The following is a 22732-nucleotide window of genomic DNA, read 5'->3' on the forward strand; positions in this document are numbered from 1 at the left end:
CTGGCCCAGCTGTGGGCTCTGGGGTGGGTCGGCTTTGGGAGCCATTGGGGACGGAGGTCATTTGGGGTGAAAGGCTGAGCGGTTCCCCACTGCTTCTCAGGGAGCCTCTCGTGAGTGATGCACACGCCCCTCGCCGGGCGGCCTGCGGCCTGGGCAGCAGGGCTTTTTCTGGAAGAGAAGTCAGCGCCTGGACCTTGGAGTGGAGGAGGTCTTCCCGGGGTCTTCTCGGCCGGCCCCACCGCTGAGGCTATGCAGGCCTCCCCTCTGCGTGGGCCTCCCCTCCCCTCTGCGCGCAGGCCTCCCCTCCGCGCGGGCCTCCCCTCCGCACGGTCGCCTCCATCCGCCTTCAGCGCCAGCGCTGCCCTGGGGCTGCCGGTGCCCAGCGGGGCAGGGGAAGGAAGTCGGTTTTCTCACCGGGTAGCACCCCCAGGCTGCACTGAGCACTTGAGCCAGTAAACCGGGCGACGTCGGAGCCCGCCGTTTCCTTGTCTGGCGCACAGGGAGGCTCTGCTGGTGACGTGCACGGGCCTGGTGTCAGGTGCCAGACCAGCGCCTCGGCTCTCCTTAGGAGCTGTGAGCGTAAAGTCTCGTCAGGCCCGAGGCTCTGGGGTCTGCGGCTGCCTCAAGGGGCTGGCGGTCACATCGGAGACACCTGGACTCCCGGCGGAGGGGCAGGCGGGGGCTCTGGGAGCCAGGTGAAGGAAGCAGGCGGGCTCCCGCCTTGCCGCAGAAGGGGCCTCCGGGGTCCGGCTGGGACTGCCTGGCGCTGGGGCTGCCAGCCTCGGCACCGCTGGCGCCCTGGTCCCGAGGGGCTGTCCCCTCAGCCGGCCAGTGCCGAAAGGCCGCCTTTCCAGGTGCGCTCAGCACAGGAACGGGGTGCGCCTGGAGCTCGTGTTTTGAAACCAGCTGGAAAGGAAAGAGCAGGCTCTTCACTAGAACCACCCACGGGACACAGGGCAAGCCGCCTCCGTGCCGGCACGTGACCCCGCGCACGGTGCCTCCCTGGAATGAGGGCCACGGAGCAGCCAGCTCGGGCCTGGGGGCCTAGGGAGGGGGCCCTGGCCCCTCGGTCCCCCCGGCGGTGCCGAGGCGCGCAGAGCTCCTCAGGGACCCTGCTCAGCCGTCGTCTGGCTCCCCCGTGGCCCTGGGGGTTCTGACCACTGGCCTTCTCTTCCCCTTCCTGCCCCCGGCCCCCTTGGTTTGCGGGGTCCTCGGCCTTCTAATCTTCTGCCGATCCCGGAAACCGGGGCTCTTACCCAAGGGTCCAGGGGCTGGAGCTGACATTCAAAACCTGTCATCTTGTGGGGACGCGGTGGTGCGGGTGTGACGCGGTGGTGCGGGTGTGACGCGGTTGTTAATAGCACGCAGGGCAGCGTGGACTTGAAGAAAGGGGAGCCCTGCCCTGCACGGGCCCCACGGCGCCATCCTCCAGGCTCCCGGACAGCAGCTCAGCTGCGCCCACGCCTGCAGCCGGGGGCTCGCAAGCACCCAGATGGGGCGTCTCCAGCTGCACCCATGCCTGCAGCCGGGGGTCCGCAGGCTTCCAGACGGGGCGTCTCCAGAACCGGCTGGCTTCCTTTCTTTGGAAAACCTGCTCCTCTTAGAGCTGTTTACCCTCTTCGGCCCGTGCCCGTCTCCTGAGCCGTGCGTGCCTGTGCTGTGGTTGATTTCGTCCTCAGCCTCCCCCGGCCACCAGCCCTTTGTTCTGCCCTTGTCTGGAGTTGGCCTCACGCCCTGCCCTCTGCCCTTGACCTCCACACAGGCTCGTGCCATGCCCTCTGCTGGCCTCCTGTCCACACCCCTCCTCCAGGCCCCCCCCAGCTTCTGTAAATCCAGACCACCCTGCTCTTGAGCTGGCCGCTCGCCCCCCGCCCCGAGGCTGCCCTTCCGTATTCCTGCCCCGCTGGAGCCCAGAAGGGTCCCTGACGAGCCGCGCACAGTGTGTCAGCGCCCCCGGGTGCTCGGGGTTCAGGGGCTGCCGGGCCGCCCGTGCAGAGGGCGCGGCGCGGGTCCCCGGGGTGCAGCAGGGCGCGGTGCCCCCGGCTCTGCCCCCGCCTCGGCTCTTAGCAGCTCTCAGCAGCTCTCCTGGACTCCTGTCGGCAGCCGCAACCGTTTCTCCTTCACTGGGTGACACGAGCCGGACGAGATGAGCCGGCATCTGCGCCACGCTCTCCGTGGAGTAAACCCCTCTCCCTTCCTCTGAATAAAGAAGTTTCCCGTGGTACCTTTGTTTGCAATTAGTTCCTTACGTGGATAATTCAGAGATAGAAGGGTAAAAACAGTGCCTGGGGGAGCCCCCCTATTGATTTTATATTCCTTGGGGATGGGTAGGAGGGCTTCTGCAAAGAGCATGTACCCGGAGTCTGGAAACGTGGGCTCTAGTTGTCGCCCTTCCGTTTTTCTGCCCTTTAGTTTTCCCTGAGGCTGACTGCGAATGGTTGTAATAGTATAAATTGCCATACAAGATGTAAACAGTATAGGTTATGTTTAGAGCCAACCTTTGCAGATGTTTGTACTTCTGCAAAGTGACATCAGAAGTCTGGGGCAGACTTTGTGAATCTGTTACTTATTGGATCCTAAAATGACCGTTAAAGGACAGATGGGCTGGAATTGACCTTAGTTTGGTGAACATGACCCTGGACCTGCGAATACAGCCGTCACACCTGGTGTGTGACGATCGAGCCGGGCTGAGGCACTGGTGGGAACGGCAAAGCCCCAGTGTGACTCCAGTCTTTCCTTTCAGCTCGAAAAAGAACTTCAGAGAATTTCGGAAGCCTACGAGAGCCTGGCCAAATCTTCCACCAAACGCGAGTCGCTGGACAAGGCGATGAGAAACAAACTGGAAGGGGAGATCAGAAGACTCCATGACTTCAACAGAGACCTCCGAGGCACGCCAGGTTTTACCGGCCCCCTAAGCGCGCAGCCGGGCCCAGGTGCCCTGCCCTGCCGCAGGTGCTGCTCTGCCTGGCTGGATGACTGGTAAAATCTGTCCACCTAGGGGAGGAGCGGCTCAAAGGGCAGGGGTGCTCTTTCTGCGTCTTAGGAGTGTGCAGAAGTCTGCGTGAGGCGGGAGCGCGGGCCATTCCTTCTTGCTTTAAAAGCTTAACACCTCTGAGCGGGAACTTTAAAGGGACTGACTTGGGTGCACAGTTCTCCCTACTCAAGGGGAGTCCCTGGGGGGCCTTCTTTTTTTTTTTTATTTCTCTCCCCTTCCCCGCTGCCCCCCCCCCCCGCCCCAGTTGTCTGTTTTCTGTGTCCATCTGCTGCGGGTTCTACTTTCTCCACTTCTGTTGTTGTCAGTGGCACGGGAACCTGTGTTTCTTTTTGTTGTGTCATCTTGTGTCAGCTCTGTGTGTGTGTGGCACCATTCCTGGGCAGGCTGCACTTTCTTTCGCGCTGGGCGGCTCTCCTTACGGGTGCACTCCTTGCACGTGGGGCTCCCCTATGGGAGGGGCACCCCTGCGTGGCAGGGCACTCCTTGCGCGCATCAGCACTGCGCATGGGCCAGCTCCACACGGGTCAAGGAGGCTTGGGGTTTGAACCGCGGACCTCCCATGTGGTAGATGGACGCCCTAACCACTGGGCCAAGTCCACTTCCCTGGGGAGCCTTCTTAACACTAACCCTTGCCTGGGTGCAGTTTAGAAGACAGAGCCTAGACACGTCCCCCTTTCAGAAAACGAAAGCCCGCGGTCGAGTGGACGTCCGTGCTCCCGCAGACGCCACCTGCTGCAGTGTCTGGACGACCTCCCAAGTGCGACGGTTTTACCGAGACCATCATGGACTCTTACCCACGGCCCGCCCTGTGCAGTGGCCCCTTCCTCTTCTGGTCTCTTAGGACCCGGGGCTGGGCACCACACACGTTAGGAGGCGCCTGAGGCGGAACTGCTTCCTAGGCTGAACGAAGCTGTCCAGGCACAGGGCTCGCTGGGCAGCCTCGTCATAGGGCCTTTGACTTGTTGTTTGTTGTTTTCCTTGGCTTGGCTCAGAGGCACAGGTAGCAGCCGCTGGCTGAATTCAGGGCCTTGGTCAGGGGACTCCTGGGGGCTGGGCTCGAGGCACGAGGGCTGAGCCCGCCCGCTGGAGCGTCAGCCTCGGGGCTCCCGGGCGCACGCAGCGAGGTGGGTTCCGCAGCCCCCCGGGCCTTGGCCGCCTGCCGTGACCGCCTCTGAAGATGTCCTTTGCCATCTGGGGTGGGGCTGCCGTTCTTGCCCCGGCCGTCCGCCTCGGCCTGCCCTCGAGCCTCCCCACCCCGGCTCGTGGACCGCCCATGCTCGGGTGTATTTTCAGTGTTTCCTCTTTGTGTTTAGATCGACTGGAGACCGCCAACAGGCAGCTGTCCAGCAGGGAGCAAGAGAGCCTCGAGGGCAGAGCGGCCGAGGAGCGCTACGCCTCCCAGAGTGAGTCCACACGCGTCCCCCGCGGCTGCGCAGCCGCGGGCCGGGGACAGAACCTGGCTGATGTTCAGTCGCATTCTGTGCCGTGTGTGTCCCCTTAGTTCGGCACACTGACTGGCCTCAGGAGAGACGCTCTGTCAGGGCTGCATGGCACATGCGCATTCTGTCGGTCACGCTTGTGCTGTCTTGTCGCTCCTCGCTCCTCGAGGGGCAGCGGCGTCACGGTGTTTCCTGGCACTCGCCCCCACGTAAACGAGAGCTGCAGTTCCCTTTCCCCGGTGGAAGGAACAGGAGCCCTGTGTGGGGACTGGGCTCTCTTGCACGCTTTGCTCTTGCCCGGCCGTGCAGCCTCAGCAGGCTGCCCTTCTGGAGCGCAGCTGCGCAGAGGAGCGCGCACATGCCAGGCCTGCCGGGGGGAGCGCCATCCCTGCGCAGCCAGGAGTCACGGACAGGAGCGCTCAGGCCTTGGATTTACTGGGCGGCAATTGCACTGATTTCTAATTTCATCAGCAGCAAGTGATAGAATCTCCTGGGTTTTGAGAAATATTAGTCAAAGTTTGAATTTCTGCAGATTCATGGCACAAGCCAGGAATTTTTAAATCCAATTTTTTTTAGCAGTTTAGAAAACTGAATGAATTTCTCATTTATAAACATCAGCATAAGTGCTCACAACCTAAAAACAGTTCTGGCAGCAAAAAGAAATATACTCAGGTACTAGCCATCCAGCTTAGGACGGTGGGACTTGGTACTTGGGTCCCTCATTTCAGCCTGCGTTCTAAAGGTTGGTGAATAGTTACTTTTCTAACGCCCTCCAATACTATTTTTTTTTATTTAATTTAATTTAATTTCTTTGTCTTTATTTTTTTAATGTTACATTAAAAAATAGGAGGTACCCATATACCCCCCACCCTCTTCACCCCACTCCTCACCCCATAACAACCTCCTCCATCATCATGAGACATTCATTGTACTTGGTGAATACGTCTTTGAGCACTGCTGCACCTCATAGTCAATGGTCCACACCATAGCCCACACTCTCCCACAGTCCACCCAGTGGGCCATGGGAGGACATACAATGTCTGGAAACTGTCCCTACAGCACCACCCAGGACAACTCCAACCCCCAAAATGCCCCCACATCACATCTCTTCCTCCCACTCCCTACCCCCAGCAGCTACCATAGCCACTTTCTCCACACCAATGCCACATTTTCTTCTATTACTAATCACAATAGTTCATGAATAGAATATCAGTAGGTCCACTCTAATCCATACTCTATTCCTCCATCCTGTGGACCTTAGAATGGTTGTGTCCACTCCACATCTATATCAAGAGGGGGCTTAGATTCCACATGGATGCTGGATGCAATTCTCCTGCTTTCAGTTGTAGGCACTCTTGGCTCCCTGGTGTGGTGGTTGACCTTCTTCGCCTCCATGTTAGCTGAGTGGGGTAAGACCAATAAACCAGAGTGTAGGAGTTGCAAGTCTGTTGAGGCCCAGGGCCTGGCTATCACATGGACAGTCCAGAGATTCAGGTCCCCTGGGTATACACTAAACCCCAGCACCAACTGCAGTTCCGGTAAAAGTAACAGGAGAGGCTTGTGGATAAAGATCACATCTGAGTTCAGCTCCATCACACAGAAACACAAACTCCAAAGTAGGTCCAACTGACATGGCACTGAAGTCCATCTGCATGACCATAGAACTGTGGGTCTCTGTAGCTCTCAGAAGAACCAATACCTGGGGTTGTCTCTCCTTTATCTGTCTCTGGGACTCTGCTGAGGTGTGCATAAGGGCAACCCCTCTGATAACCTCCCAGCTCTTTTTGGAGACTCATAGCCAAATAAACTCATTAGTCCTTTCCATTTCCCTCTTTTATTCAGGTCAAAAGCATTTTTAACTCCTGGTGTTATATGTAGACTGAGATATTCTGCTGGTCCAAGTTGACCCTTTTATTCAAGGTCATTTTCTAGTTACATCATCACCTGGTACTTGGTAGTAATCCCTCGGCGCCAGGGAGGCTCATCCCCGGGAGTCATGTCCCACACTGGGGGGAAGGCAACACATTTACATGCTGAGTTTGACTTCAAGACTGGCCACATTTGAGCAACACGGACACTCTCAGGAGGTAACTCTTAGGCACCCTGCAGCTCTAGGCCTTGTTCTTATTTCAGGTGCACAGGCTCACAAGCATAGTCATTAGTATCAAGGGCTCATTGTTGGACCTTCCTTCTTTTTGGTCTTTGCCGTTGCACTTGAGGTATTATTGCTGTTCCTTTAGGGACTGTGATAGAGCTCCCCTGGCCAGGAACTCAGCACTCCCTCAGTTGTTGCTTTTAATTGTAACCGCTATGAAAATATCCAAACATATTTATGTACCCTGGATATATGCCCTGTAGAACTCCCTGCCAACTATGTGTCCCCTGTCAATAACATCCCACACCAGCATTCCTCCCCTGCCATTGTTGAACCTCTCTGAGATCCAAAACTTCCTGAAAAGTGAAGCCCATTATATTGCCAGGTTCCATTAATAGTAAAATGGAATATAGTGATGAGTTTAAAGGTTAGATATAGAATACATATTAATTTAGAAAAATTAAGGTAAAAATAAATTGGGGTATCAAAAAATTTAAAAATGCAAAATCTTTGTTTTTGATGTTTTGCCTTCCATCACGGCAATAAGTGTTGCCCTGTATGCAAATTGGCAAGGCAACTTCTGTCTTTTCCTCGGTGTCTATGTGCTTTCTTTTTCTTTTTTTCCTAATTATTAAGCTTATCTTCACAAAAGTTTTGGATCACAGTAATTCATATATACAATATACAGTACTCCCACATATTCAACATAAAACCCTTTTTCCTTCCACAGCAATAATTTTTTTATATATTCATACTGTATTTACTGAAACTGATATACAGATATTGAGACAATAGCTTTCAAACAAGGTAACATTTGGGTTTACATTGTGGTTTATATTTTAAACTATACAATTTTCTAAATTTTTAGTTATCTTCTGTTTTACATTATGACTTACATTTTTGACTATCAGCCCCTATACAATTTTTATGTAATTTAACATGTCTTATATCCATCCTTGCATAATCTTGTGGAACACTTCTACTGCCCACACAGTTACACTGATTCCATCTATTCAATACCTCTTTCCCCCTCCCCTCAGGGCCCACAGTGACAATCAGTCTTCATTGCTTGAAGGGCCATGTTCAGAGATACTTGCAACAGTGCTGAAGGCTTGACATGCTCAACTGCCCTAATGCATTGGGAGCCACCATTTCTCTCAAGAGATACAATTCCCTCTATTTGAGAACATCAGTCCCCCCCAGGATGTGGGTATACCTTCACTCTCATTATATGGGTCTCCATCCAATGATATAACCCACTACAATAAAATGAGCACTCACACACTCCCTAGAAGCCTATCCTACGTCAGATTATCCCCTTTAAGCATCTTAAACAGGTAACCTTCCTTATTATATTTTTGAAAAAGTTTTTTCAGCATTATACTCTCAACCAAATACCTGACAATCTCCTATGTTCGTATGTTCCCCCACCCTCCCCCCAATTTCTTGGGCAATATTACCCATCCTCCCATCCCTGGCCCCCCCCAAGCCCGCAAAGCCCCACCCAAAGGTAACCCTATGCCCCCATTTTATCCCTTCCTTGTATAAATACTCACCTCCAGCTTATCATAGGTTTCACCCATGTAGGTGTCAGCTTACATCCTTCCTCTACCCCCCAATTTCCTGTAAGCCTATCATCCAGTCTCTAGCTCTCTGAGGCATGTTAGTTTACTTATTTCATATCATTGAGGTCATGTAGTATTTGTCCTTCAATGTCTGGGTTGCTTCACTCAACATAAGGTTCTCAAGATTCATCCATGTTATCACGTGTGTTTGTAGTGTATTCGTTCTTAAAGCTGAGTGGTATTCCATTGTATTTATATACCATATTTTATTTATCCGTTCATCTGTTGATAGGCATTTGGGTTGATTCCAACTTTTGGCAGTAGTGAACAATGCTGCTATGAACATTGGTGTGCATATATTGGTTTGTGTCCTTCTTTTCAATTCTACCGGGTATACCCAGCAGTGGCACATGAAAAAATGCCCCAAATCTCTAGCTATTAGGGAAATGGAAATCAAAACTACAATGAGATACCATCTTACTCCCGTAAGATTGGCAGCTATGGAAAAAACAGAAGAATACAAGTGCTGGAGAGGATGTGGAGGAATGGGAACACTCATCCACTGCTGGTGGGAGTGCAGAAGGATCCAGCCATTCTTGAGGACAGTTTGGCAGTTTCTCAAAAAACTAGCTATTGATTTACCATATGACCCAGCAACTCCAATACTATTTGGTTGGATTTAAGCCCTTTGTTTCCCCCAAATTTATTCATGATTTCATTTTAGTAATTCGTTCCAACTTCCTTTTTAAATTCTATTTTTTTGGCAAATGGATACTACCTAGGGCTTTTGGCCCGGATTCCTTTGTGGTCCTGTGGGAGGTGAATCGTCCTATGTTCAGGTTTACATAGAAGGCTCTGTCGGCACCTTGAGTAACTGAGTTTTGTAGCTGGTGAGTGGTCTGTGCTGCTTGCAGGCCGGGTTTGACCTGCTCCTGTCGCACATCTGGCAGCCGTGCAGCAGTCACACCAGCAGTGCCGGTCGGAGCCTCTGCCGACGCTCTGCCTTCCCTCCAGCGGTGTTGTGTGGCCACTTGGTTCAGGTCACAATGGAGCAGGTCCCTCACCGATGGGCCTCGCTCTGGTCCCTGAGCCTAGCTGGTCCTGGTGGTGCTGCAGGAGCTTAGGACTGTTCCCGAGGACCCCTCCGCCTCCCAGGTCAAGCCGAGAACGTCAGGAGGGCGGCCAGAGGCCCCTCCACCCGCAGGAGACGGCTCGCCTCGCGAGCACGTGGCCCTCTGTGTTCCAATGCATAAATGAGCGCCCAGAGCGTTTCCCAGCCACCTGAAGGCGCCTCGGTGCTGCTGTGGGGTGTGAGCCCAGGCAGGGCTCCAAAGCAGGGGTAGTAACTGATACCTAGCAGTTTTCTACCCTTAATCTTTACAGGACACTTTGTCTTGCTCACAGCTTTATAACTACTCATTTTAGCGTTTTCTCTTCTCTGAAGGGACTCGAGATGTTATTTCAACTTTGCAGGTATATTTTTCTTTTTGAGTTGGAAACTTGCATATAAAGTAAATTAGCATGTCTCCCTACCATGTGTTGTTTGACTTTGATCTTTGATTATAGTGTTCTTTATCTCACAGAAGATTTTTTAAGCAACCATTTTCATACTTTCTGGGTTTTATGTCACGCTTAGTTAGAAAGGCCTTTTGCACTCCAAGACTGTAAAACGTTACCCTGTGTTTTCGTGTGTGTATGATTTCACGGATTACAAGGATTGTATTTTGGAAGCTAGCTCGGGCAGAGAAGTGGAGGAGTTGGTGAGGAGCTAGCCTGGAGGCATAGCAGGTGTCTTAGCACCTGGGCGAGGGATGTAGAGCGTGCAGAAGCGCTTTCCCGCTGCCTGGGGTACCTCCCCTTGTGGGTTGGAGTAGTGGTGGAGAGGTGGGCGTGGGAGCCACTAGCCCAGCAGTGGTCAGCAGCCGACTCCGTGACCGGCTGAACAGTGGCAGCGAGGGCGGGAGCAAGGAGTGTGAGCGAGACGCGTAGCTGGACGGTCAGCCTTCACAGCAGGAAGCGGCCGAGCAGGTCGGGGTTGGACGAGGAGTTAGGATTTGTGCCTGGTGGACCATATCGCACCGTGGCGCTAACTCAGAGCAGGCGCTGTGGAGCCGGCGGTGACGAACCGCCCGCCAGTGAGCAGTGGGCGGTGCCCTCCGACGGCCCGCAGAGTCAGGCATGTGTCCCGTCACCTGTGTTCCAAGTCCCTAGTAATCACAGTTACAGACAGCCCGCTCCAGAGGAGCCCGACCCCTCCAGCGCGGCTCTGGAGCCTGGCCTTGCCTGACAGGTGAGCCTGCCCGGCACAGTGGCCTCCGGATCCCGGGGAGCTCGCACGCAGGGGGAAGCCCCAGGCAGCCGCCTTGGCCGCCAGGAAAGTTGGAGGGAGTGAGAAAGCGGAGGACGCCTGGCGAGGCGTTCACGGGGCCCAGTGCAAGCTGCGGGTGTGCAGCGCTCTCTGGCCCCTGGAGGGCAGCGTGCCCTGCTGCCCAGCTGGCTTCCCCCTGGAGGGCAGCGTGCCCTGCTGCCCTGCTGGCCTCCCCGTGGAGGGCAGCGTGCCCTGCTGCCCTGCTGGCTTCTCCCTGGAGGACAGCGTGCTCTGCTGCCCTGCTGGCTTCTCCTCGGAGGGCAGCGTGCTCTGCTGCCCTGCTGGCCTCCCCCTGGAGAGCAGCGTGCTCTGCTGCCCTGCTGGCCTCCCCCTGGAGGGCAGCGTGCCCTGCTGCCCTGCTGGCTTCTCCTCGGAGGGCAGCATGCTCTGCTGCCCTGCTGGCCTCCCCCTGGAGGGCAGCGTGCCCTGCTGCCCAGGTGGCCTCCCACTGGAGACCGAGGTCTTGGCCCTTGCGCTCTAGTCTCACGAAGACCCGGTGAGAGTGGAGAGTCACCGCCACGCTGAAAAGGGGGACGGGGCCTGGGCCGTGTGACCCTGCTCTCGTGGTCCAGAGCCGCCTTTATGAAAAGCCCTGCAGGGCCCAGCCTGGGTGTTGGATAACTGAGGAACTTTTTTAGGAGGTGCCAGGGATCGAACCCAGGGCCTTGTACGTAGGAGGCAGGTGCACAGCCACAGAGCTATGCCCACTCCCCAGCTGTGAGGAATTTTTTATTCCATCACCTCATGGTTCTCTTTGGAGGGATTTAAAGGTTTTTGTTTTGTTTTTGATTGTTTGTCTTGCCAAATATTCGTGCAGTTTATAGGATAGTAGTGCCAAAGCGGCACGGCTCCTGCAAGTCGGCCCCTGGCCAGCTCCTGCTCGGCCTGCCTGCCTGAAACCGGGGGTCTTTGCTCTTTACTTAAACAAGGCTCCTTTCTCACGGCCATGTGTGATGTGTGCGTGCACACATGTAAACCGCACGTATGTAAACCACACACACAGTCTGCTAAAGGCATTGTCCCTGGATGTGAGTCTTATTCTTAGCTACGTCTTCTCAAGGAGTGAAGCTTTCTTGACTGTTTCTTTCTGAAATTGATAACTCTGCAGAATTCCCATCAGCCTTAGGCCAGAAAGCCAAAAATAAAATATGAAATGTGGGGAAACTAGACCGATAGACATGAAATTTCACTTTACCAGGGTTTCAAGTCGAGTGTCAGGCTCTGTGCATCCTCGGGTTGAGTGGGGACCCCGCTGGCTTGTCTTGTCCAGGAGAAAACCTGGGCACGTTGGACTGATCTCCATGCCTTTGGGGTTTTTCAGGCACTCCAGGCTTGACATATCTGGATCAACTTAAGTTTATTTAATTAAATTCTGGTTGTTAATGGGTGTCCCTGTTTAAGAAAAAAATGATTCTTAGACATTGGGTGATTCATGTAAAACACCGTATTAATAAGTAATGGGTGTAAATGAGACAGAGCTCTCTGGATTTTATTTCCTTAAAAATCTCATGGATTTAAAAATTGGCAGGAGAAATGTGTAGGACCATACTGTTTTAAAAATAAAAATAAGTTGCCATTTTCATCTTGTCTTGTAATCATCATCTTACCCTTGAATCTTATTTTAAGTACCTTGGTTTCCTGTTTGTCATGGAACACAGAAGAGACTAAAATAATTTCCTAAAGAAAATCCGTCTGGTTTTTTGTGTTTCTTATACAGTCCTGTGTGCAACCCAAGGCAGAAATAGCGGTGGCCTGACCGCTGGTGCTGTCGGCCGCGTGGAGCACGAGGCGGCCCCTGCAGCTCTCTGAGCCGAGGGATCCCCGCCAGCTCTGGGTCTGTCCCATGCGGGCCGTGGGCGCCCCCTCCTCTCCTCGACCTGCACCTTGCAGAGCCCTGCTGATGCCGGCCCCCCACCTGGCGCGGCAGCAGCTGCGCTTCCCTGCCCTCTGTGGCCGTGAGCGGTCGGCCTCGGTCGCCTCCACTGCATGGGAGACCTGGCCACGCCGGCCCAGCCCGCTGAAATACCCACGTCTCTACCCGCCACTCAGTAAACGTCCACTGAGAGGGTGAATGGAAGTGGAAAATCCTAGAGGCAGCAGGCTTGAAATTCTCCTCGTGAGCGCCAGTTTAATCAAAATGTTCTATTTTTAATTGTGTCGCCCAGTCTTGTTGGAAGATAACCCAGGTGATGTTCAGCTCTTTCAAGGCATCAGGCAAAGTTATTAAAAGTACCGCTTCAGAATAGAAGAATAGAAAATGTTCAAATTCTTCCCTCCCTCTCTCTCCCTGTTAGTCCTGCCAGGTGGCATCATATCAATCAAAAAAACTGTCTTGCCCTAAATTAACTGTGTCTCCTTAAAGATGACTCCTAAATTGAGTAGAAACGTGCGATTCTGAAAATCAGGTTTTGTTGGCACAGGCTCAGGCAAGTAGCCTTGGGTCTCCTAATTCTTGTTCTCGCACTAATAGCTCAGTGACCTCAAGTCAGACGCTTAGCCTCCCTGCACTTCCGTTTCCTCTAAAACGAGGGAGGAATAAATCTCCTGATTCAGCTGGCAGAGCCCTGTCGCTGGTTAGGGAACCTGAAGAAACGACTTGATCCTGCAGTGCTGTGCCCTGCTCCCGTTTCCTTCCTCCTCGTATTTCGGCCTGCACCTTCTTGGGAGGAGAGTGGGCCGTGTTCCCAGAGCGTGCCTGCCGGCTCGCGAGCCTTTCTGGATTTGGGGAGCGAGGGTGTGGGGGCTTCGGCCCCCCGGGCACACTTGGCAGCAGTGCTGAGCAGCGTCAGACGTGGCGGCAGCCCGGAGAGCACACGCTGCCCCGTGAGAGCGTCTCCCCGCGTGAGAACTGGTCGCTCCGCTCAGGCTGTGCACGCCCGCGCTGGAGGAACCCCTGCCCAAGACTCGGTCTTCTGGCCGTGCGCTGATTCTGGTCTCTGCCCGTGAGCGTGGGTTATGGTGTTCTTGTTGTTGGCGAATCAGAATAGTGTTTGCTCGGCCTCCATGTTAAGGGGCTGGAAAACCAAGTGCCGTAGAAGCAGAACATGTGCCCGGGAGCCTCTATCGCGGCCCGCAGGCCTCAGGCTGGAGAGCAGGACGGCGGGAGCAGAGGCCGAGCAGAGGCCGAAGTCGCGCACACGTCCCGGATGTGGGAACCGTCGCCTCCCCTAACAGTCAGAACCGGGAAATCCACTTCAGGTCTCGGCTTAAATTCAGCACCAGTGCCTCAGGAGTCTTCCTTTGGGTGCTCTCCTGGGGCTCTGCGTTTCCTTTGTAAACGCTCGTCGCCACTGTGAGTACGTAACTGCTTGGATGATTGTCTTCCCCTACCTGACCGTAAGCACCACGAAGGCAGGCCCGTCCGTCAGCCCCACCGCTGCGTCCGGCTCTCTACTGCCAGGCTTGGCCCAGTGCCTGGCACTGAGAAGCATCTCGTAAATGTTTGTTGGATGTTAAATGGAACAGTGATCATTACCATTTGCCCAGAGAAGCAATTACTAGTTACCTGCTATGAGCCGGCTGTCTTCTCGACCGTGGGCCAGGGAGCACTTGCTGTAAACGGCTGGCTGGTCAATACTTTAGATTTCGCAGGCCCTCTGGTCTCTGCTGCAGCTACCCAGCTCTGCAGCCACAGCCCACAAGCCGCGACAGCACGTGTGAACAAACGAGAGGCCCGAGCTCCAGGAAAACAGGCTGCAGGCGGGCTTGGCCTGCGGGGAGAGTTTGCGCCTCTCTGTTCTGGGGGCTAGTAGTGACAGGAGGAGGAAGGAGAGCCCTCAGCAAGACAACTCGTGCTGTGAGAGGGTAAAGAACGAACACCCTCCAAGAGCACGTCCTTTATAAACTAGAGTGCAATTGTTAATAGTTTATAAACCAGAGGTAATTGTTCACTCCTTCCTGGGCAAGTTTTCCAGTTGTTTATGTATTTCCGTATCGGGCACGGCCATCGTCAGTCCAGGTGAAGTGGACCAGAATCGGCCCTCAGCCCTGCTTGCCCAGTGTGGTCCCGGGTGGCTAACGTGGGGCCTGGGCTGCGGTCAGCCGGGCTGGCTCCCTTTGCGTGGGTAGTGTGGTCTCGGGGTGCCCCCCAGGGCCATGCTCCCGTCCCATCTTGGCCTCCCTTGTTCTGTGGGATGGTCTGCAGACCTCGACATCAGGTCGGAGGGTCTCGTGGCTGTGAGTGGCCATTCTCCCGGGGCTGCTCATCTGGTGCTGGAAGAGCTCGTCCTCGGGCCGAGCTGCGCGTCTGCCCCTGTCCTGGCCGCAGGCCCAGCTAGGCTGCGGGTGGCCGTGGCGCATCGGGCAGCGGCAGGCAGCAGCTGCCCCATCCTGAGAGTCCAGCACTGGGCCTGCCCCCGGCGGTGTCCCCCAGGCAGGCACCAGGCGTTCCTCCGAGGAGGGGGCCGAGGCTCAGGAGGGAAGGAGCCTGCGTGCGGCGGTACCCCAGAGGTGGAGCGGGCATGCGGGGAACCCAGACCAGCCTGACCCGGAGCCCAAACTCAGACCACACTGCCAGGGGCAGCCAGGCCGGCACGGGAGGTGGCCGTGAGAGTAGAGGGTTCCCGATGGCTTTAGAGCCCCCGAGAACGCACCCACGTTTTATAAAAGAGCGATCGCGCGGTCTCCCCCACGCCCACGGCTGGAGTCAGGGCCTCCTTTTTTATTTCCTCCTTCCCCGGTCCAAAAGATCACCTCTCTTGGCTCTGGAGTGACTGAAATTTAATATTTTTACCTGAGAAGAACCCTGGCTGTAAGTGGACATGATTCCTGTGCCAGAAGCCTCATTGGGTTGTGAATTATGTAGCCTAGAACCGTGACTTCGGGATGGTCCTCAGCTCATGCTGATTGCTGCAGCTGAGGCTCTGAACTCCTGACCTGGGTGTCTTAGAACCAGAGCCAGTTAGAAACATAGGCCGTGTTTGATAATCCAGTATATCCTCTCTGGATACAAAAAAACAGTCTAAAAAGAAAAGCTTTCTCTAAATGTGTATGAAAATTAAATTTTGGTTTCTCTGGATGAAAAAAATAGTAAATAAGCAAAATACAATGAGTAACCCTGTGGTGTGGTTTCTAAAATTAGTTTTTTAAACTATTTTTGGTTCTTGAATTGTAGTGAAGGCAGAGAACTGATTCTTAATGGAATCAGAGAACTATGAGGGGCAAAGTGTTTGTCTTAAGTTCATAAAGTATGGTCTTAGACCATTAAAAATAAGCTTACATCTGCTACTAATTTACTTTTGCTTACAAAGACGTTGGTTTGGTAGAAGGAAAAGAAACAAGGGATTCTGCTGAAAGCAACGTGGGAGAGGTGGCAGAAGTTAAAAAAAAGGGAAAAAATAAAATCGCAGGCAGCGCGTTTCTTTGCCCCTGATCAGCATGTAGGAATCACTTCTCTCCCCCAGTGTAACAATTTCCCCAGCCAAAAACTCATCTTTGATGTCAAGCCGTAGCTGCCATTCCAAGGGTCGTTTGAAGAACGTGGTTGTGTTTTTTGTACACACACGTGTGGGATGCAGTTATTTCAGTTAAGCTACTACCCATGTACAGCGCACACACTGTATGTGCCTGGTCGGGTGAATTATAACCTCCACCACGATGGAGATGTCGGGCTGCTGAGTTTTCATGCTTTTCACTCCCTCCCGCGAGTGGACCCCCCCTTGGGAATTGTTTGCTTACATTTGCTTCTCGTTGCTTGAGGGCCTTTCTTTGTATTATGTCCAGGTTTTGTGGTTGTCTTTCACCATGAGGAGCCAAATCGTCCAGTAGATTATTGGTTTGTCATACCCAGAAATTGAAGTATCTGTCGCCATCTTTTTGTATTAAGAAAAGAGAAAGCAAAAGAGACATCTGTAGTGGTTAGAAAGGTTTATTATACCTCAAGTTCAGTTTATGATTGATTCATGAAAACTATACAGCCCATGCATGCTATATTTATGTGGCATTACCAGGGCATTTTTCTAATTTGCTATTATGCAGTCAACACTGATACAGAAGAAGCAGCAGATTTTTATTTCAAGTAAATCAAAATAAAGTGGAAGATTCTAACAGTACCTTTGGAAGCTGAGCTAGATGGGTGGGTGTATATTCAGTCAAGCAAGTTAGCAAGCTACATATGCAATAAGCTTCGATAAGTGAAAACAAAACTGAATTATACCTAAGTGTACGATATCTAGAATTGAAATGCAATATGAGAAATGACTAGATTAGAAAAAACTATAATTAGGAGAATTTTGGAGGGTGTTGAAATTAATATTTTACCAAATCATATCTGAGATACTTTAATTCTGGTGCCCTAAACTCATGGGGCCTGGACATTGATGAGCAATAGATAAACATTTTACCAAAATGTATTGTTTTCCTACATTAGACCCTACAGGAGTTTGTGGCTAGGTTTTGTTGCTTTCCAATGATAAGTATTTGAAAGCTACTTTTTGGGTTATTTAAAAAAATATTTTTAAGATAGAATTTGATCATGTATCAACAGCATCTCCTATTCAATAAACCTTTGTCCACTTTTGTCATATCTTTTCGGATATAAACACTTCTGCCATCTTCTTGAAGTCCTGCCAAGTTGGAAGGCTTCAAGCACGAGGAAGTGAGGTGCTGCCGGCACAGGGGGAAGGAGAAGGTGGGCAGGTGGCGTTCTACCTGGACCGCACAGCAGGTGCAGCAGGGCCTGCGAGACATGCGGTGGGAGGGCTTCTCAGGTGTTTGTTGAGGAAACAAGAAAGTGTAGGCTTTTGAAAGCTAGGATTTTAGAGTAATTTTGCTGCCATAGTACTGTGCAAAAGCAAATATTCTATTTTCTTTTTAAACTTCAGCAACAGAGTTGAATAAACCCTTCACACACAGGTTTGCCACAACTTCCAGTATTGATTCACCTCGCCCAAAGGCTTTTTCTCTGCATTTTAACAGCCATTTCCACAAATCGCTTTTTTGTTTTGTTTTGTTTCTCTGTTTGTCAGTGTCTGAACCAGCAGCTTTCAGACTCAAAATTCGTGCTCGGGAGGAGACTTCCTTGGAAGCCCAGGAGGTGGACACAGTGAAGGCTGACGAGCCTCCTGGGTTGCTCAATGCCCCTCTCCTGCCTGGCCCGGGCGTTGCTGCCCCGGGTTCCGCAGAGCGCAGTTGGGTTTGAATTCCTCTTCTTAATTCTCCTTGTTACAGAGCTGCGTTAGACGCTGCTCCCTCTCAGCCCTCACGGCCCTGGCTTTGCCGGCGGGCCCGCCTGACCACCTGCGCACCGGCCGGGTGCTGGGCTGCCTGGCGAGGCGCGGCGGCGTGTGCTGGGGACGGGCTGCGCTGCGTAAAGCTGGGCGCCTTTCTGAGATAAAAAGGTTCCTTCTCTGAGAAGCTTTATCAGCGTGTTTAAGACAACCACAAAGGCAAATGCGCAGCTTCTGGAGTCAGCTTTGCATTCCTTTCCCTTTTCTGAATTCATACGTGTGGCTTTTTAAGTAACTCACTTTTGTGCTGTTTTGCAACAAAGAAGCCTCGTGGGTGGGCCACTCCCCTGGGATGCAGCGTGCTCCGGCTGGGGTCTGTTGGGGTCTCTCTGGGTTCACCGGCTTGGCTCTCAGATCGGGCTGAGGAGCTGAAGGCAGGTGGAGGCGAGCTCCTTCCTGTGCGGGACCTCGAGGCAGAGTGAACCCGAGTTGCTCTTGGGGCTCTTGTCACAGCTGGCTCCTCTCAGCCTGGGGGAGGAAAGCACTGGTGCCAGCAGGGCTCTAGCGGGCCCGGCTCCTCGGGCAGCCGGTTAGTGGAGCTGAGCCTCGGAGAGGAATTCCCGACCCCCGTTCAGTGTTACGGGGCACGGTGGCTGGGGCTTGGGCGGAAGGGTCCTTGAGGAGGGAGGAGGAGGAGGGATTTTAGGGGGCAGTACCACGACAGGCAGAGGTTTGGACCTCTGCTCCTCTCCAGCAGCGTTGTGCAGAGGCTCTGGGTCCTGGCAGCGCCACCGAGGCTGGGGCCGGCCTGGTCCATGTGCGAGCGGCCCCCAAGGCCTTGTTGGTGGGGAAGGAAAAGCCATCTTTCCACTCGAGCTAGCTTACGCCCCAGGAGGAGGACTGCGGTTTTTAAATTATTTTTTATTAGAGAAGTTGTGAGCTTACGAAACAGTCATGTGTCATGTGCAGAGTTCCCATCGTCCGCCCACCGACACCTTGCGTTGTTGTGGAACGTGTTGCAGGTTGTGAAAGGACGTGGTTGGGCTGTTAGCACTAGACGTGGGCCGCAGCACGCGCTCAGTGTGTGCCCCCTCGCATCCCGCTCCCGACACCCGTGTCAGCACTGCGCTGGGCTGTGGTTCACGGAGCACACGCGCGTGTCCTGTTGGCCACGTCGGTCCTGTGCCACCCGGCTCCCTGCACTGTCCCATCCCTCACACGGTCCGCGCAAAGCATGCACGTGGGCTGGCTCTCCCCTCACAGAGCTGCGCAGTCGGCGCCTCAGAAGCTCGGAACGGGTTCCTTAGGAGACGTTGAAGACGTGGTGCTTCAGGCTTCTGTGGGTGTGAACAGGGCTGCAGGCCTCACGCCGGCTGCGGCCGGGGCTGGGACATCAGGCCTCGGTCTGCATTGGGGTCTGGGGACCTTCTCCCTGTCCTCCCCATGGACTGTCAGAGTCTTTGCTCTGTTTCCCCCAAGCACATACTAGATGGGGGCCCAGCCTGGAGCTAGGCTGCCCCCACCTCTCCCACTTACTCCCAAATGAGAGACTCTAGCTGGGTCTGGTGTGATTACTTACGAGGGGGTGGGGGGGAGCCCATGGGAGGGCTTTGAGGTGCAAACGTCATTTAGCACTGGGAGGAGGTCACAGGGCGAGCTCTTCACAACGGGGCCTTGACTCGCAGAAACCTTAGCAGTTGCTGCTTCACGGAGAATTCCAGAATAGGAAGGTTTGCTGCTTGCAGGCACTCTGGCGGTGAACCACCTGCCCTGCACAGGAGCTGCTGAGGTCAGAGGCCCCGTGCCCTTAGCCTCGCCTCCCCTGTCCCCAGGCGGTGCTGTGGTCTGGGCTTCTCAGGTGACGGCCTCTTCACTAGAGATCCTGAGGCCCTGGGGCCTCTGAGCAGCCTTGGCCATGAAAGTGGAATTCCAGTCTTTGCCATTTCAGGGAAGATTTGTGGGCGTCGTCTGCTTCCTTTTGCTCTAACTCTGTCACCACCACCCTTCTTCCACATCCAAGGCAGCAGGAACCTTCCCCGAGCAGCGCCGGGGAGATGCATGATGGTCCAGAGCCAGACGCCAGAACAGGCGAGTTGTGCATCGCTGTGTGGGCGTTTGGGATTTGGAGCTTGCAATTAGGGTGGCCTATTTTTGTGGCTTCATGTACACACACACACAAGCCTAGGTAGGTCTAAGCTCCAAAGAAGCCATTTGCTGAGGGTCAAACCTTGGTTCCAGATGAACAGCCAGAGTGGGGAGTGCCCCTGGCCTTTTCCTGCCAGACATTCCTGTGAACAGGTCATTCCTTGGCAACTCCTTTGTCCCTCCCACTGTATCAGGAGCAGAGAAAAACAGGCCAAATCCGTTATATCAGAAGGGGCCTAGACATTCATTCCCCCTTGAGAAGGGTCAGCCACAACTTTGCTTTCTATATGCTCCCCGGCTGAGGGCTGGAGCTGTACTCAACAGCTCAGGTGGTGCCCGACGGCCCACTTCCAGGCCCCACCTCAGGACTCAGCCCAAGCTCCTGGGTTAGCCGCCCCACGGCTCAGCCACTCCAAGGTTCACCCACCCCGTGGCTCAGCCACGCGATGGTTCAGCCACACCGTGGTTCAGTTGTCCCGTGGCTCAGCCGCACCGTGGTTCAGCTGCCCCGAGGCTCAGCCACTCCGTGGTTCAGCTGCCCCGAGGCTCAGCCACTCCGTGGTTCAGCTGCCCCGAGGCTCAGCCGCACCGTGGTTCAGTCACATGATGGTTCAGCTGCCCCGAGCCTCAGCCACTCCGTGGTTCAGCTGCCCTGTGGCTCAGCCACGCGATGGTTCAGCCACTCCGTGGTTCAGCTGCCCTGTGGCTCAGCCACATGATGGTTCAGCCGCACTGTGGTTCAGTCACATGATGGTTCAGCTGCCCCGAGCCTCAGCCACTCCGTGGTTCAGCTGCCCTGTCGCTCAGCCACATGATGGTTCAGCTGCACTATGGTTCAGTCGTCCCGTGGCTCGGCCGCCCCGTGGTTCAGCCATCCTGTGGTTCTGCCACCCTGTGGTTCAGCTATCCCGTGGTTCCTCTACACCATTGTTCAATGAGCATTTAAGCTTAGTGCTCAAATAGTAGCCACAGGAGTGTTGGTAGCCTCCTGTCCACTTTGAACCTTACCCAGAACTGGCAAAGCATGAGAGTCAGGTGGAAAGGAGCATCCTGGAATTACTGCGCCCAGTTCCAGTTTTGATCCGCCAGTGTCCCTCCCCACCTGCTCTTTCCTAAACAAGGACATGGAGCTATGGACAGAGGCACAAAAGCCACGACCATTCGACCTTCCACAAAGACCACAACTCTTGCGCTCCAGTTTTCTCACGTGTCAAGTGGGCTGCCGTGAGGATTAAAGAGGTGGTGTCCTGAGGCTCTTGGGCCCGTTCCTGGGACGTGGTCAGCCCCCACAGTGTGTATTGGCTCCTGTAGTCTATCAGGTCCACCGTGTGCCACAGGCTGTGGTAGGCGTCTTACGGGGTCGTTGCAATCCTTGCACAGCCCTGCAAAGTGCATCTGGTTAGTTCCGCTTGAGGAGCTTGGTCTCAGAGAGGCGAAGTCCCGTGCCCAGGTGATGTGGTGTGTGAACGTGCCAGAGTGTGGCCGGGGCCGCCTGACGACAAAGACCGTGCCATCGCTGTGCTTCCCAGCGTGAACCGTGCAAGCCGACGTCCGTGCGAGCAGGACCAGAGCCAGCTCCACGCTGCTCAGGGGATTCCTCCCCACTGAGTAAACGCCTTTCTGGGCAAGAATTCCTCGTGTCAGCCCAGTCTAGGAATTCAGGATTACACACCGGAGTCTTTCTGCAGACCCATCCCCAGGGCAGTAGTTACTGAAACATAAAGGACAAATGGAAGGGGTCTTTTAGACCCGTGCAGTCTTCTCCTTGGCTTCTTCTGAAGGATGGCGCTGCAGGACGATCTGCACCGCAGAGACCCCGTGCCAGGGGAGCCTGCGGCACAGCAGCCCACCTCGGCATCAGCAGCCCGTCCTCAGCCTTCCCTGGGCTGTCTCGGCGCCCTGAGCGAGCAGCTGTCAGAGCAGCTGTCACAGGCCCTCGGGGCCTGGCCTCTTCCGGCCCCCCGAGCAGCCGCGTCCCGGTCACCTCAGCCTCAGACCTCCGAGGTGTGCTGCTGCTCTGAGAACCACAGCAGTCTCTCTCGGTGCTGTCACAACCGGTGTTTACTGGGCACTCGCCGCCTGCTCTGTGAAGTGCTCTTGTGATTCTCACTTACAGGAAAGGAAGCTGGAGCCCAGCTAGCTAGTTTGCTTCCAAAGTCACAAAGTTATAGAGGTGAGCTGGATATGAACCCACAGCTTGTGCTTTAACCAGTATTCCGTGATGCCTCCACATTGTAGATGCTCAGTTATGGATACACATGTGAATGTGAATGTAATTGCTGTGTTTTTAGAAATATGACATGACCTGTGGCGTACTGAAGTCTGTACGGTAGTGAACGAGGTTATAAGGCAGCCTTGGGTACTTTCTGCTGTGTTCCTCTGCAGTTCTGCATCTCTCTGTGCCCTGCACAGGAGAAGCAGTTTAGAGCCATGTTTGAGAACATGGGTTAGAGGGATGCGCTTTCTTTTTTTAAGAAAAAAGAATAAAGATACTTTGATTACATAAATGCTACATAAAAAATATAGGGGATTCCCATATGCCGTTTCCTACCTACCCCTCCCAAATTTTCCCACATTGACAACATCCTTCATTAGTTTGGTACATTTGTTAAAATTAATGAACACATTTTAGAGCATTGCCACTAAGCATGTATTATAGTTAACATTGTAGTTTACCCTCTCTCTTGCACAATTTTGTAGGTTATGGCAGGATGTATAATGGCCTGTATCTGTCATTGTAAGGTCATTCAGGACAATTCCCAAGTCCTGAAAATGCCCCCATATTACACCTGTTTTTCCCTCTCCTTCCCCGCAGAACCTCCAGTGTCCACTGCCTCCACATCAATGATATCAGTTCTTACATGGCTAGAATCTCAATTGTCGATAGTAGAATACCAGTAGGTGTATTTTGGTCCATAGTTCATTCCCCAATCCTGAGGATTCTGGAATAGTGATGCCC

At 53.8% G+C, this 22732-nt stretch overlaps 1 protein-coding gene across 14 annotated transcripts in view; it reads left to right on the forward strand.

Annotated features, from left to right (window-relative positions):
- AMOTL1 (angiomotin like 1) overlaps positions 1 to 22732 on the forward strand; it is a 181370-nt gene that overhangs the window by 138718 nt on the left and 19920 nt on the right. For all 14 annotated transcript variants that reach the window (XM_004461998.4, XM_071212308.1, XM_058289219.2 and 11 more), the window contains 2 exons: positions 2744 to 2888; positions 4309 to 4398. In XM_004461998.4, coding sequence (XP_004462055.2) covers positions 2744 to 2888; positions 4309 to 4398 — 235 coding nt within the window. The remainder of the gene's footprint in view (positions 1 to 2743; positions 2889 to 4308; positions 4399 to 22732) is intronic.

The sequence above is a fragment of the Dasypus novemcinctus genome, chromosome 27, assembly GCF_030445035.2.
Source record: "Dasypus novemcinctus isolate mDasNov1 chromosome 27, mDasNov1.1.hap2, whole genome shotgun sequence".
NCBI lineage: Eukaryota > Metazoa > Chordata > Mammalia > Cingulata > Dasypodidae > Dasypus > Dasypus novemcinctus.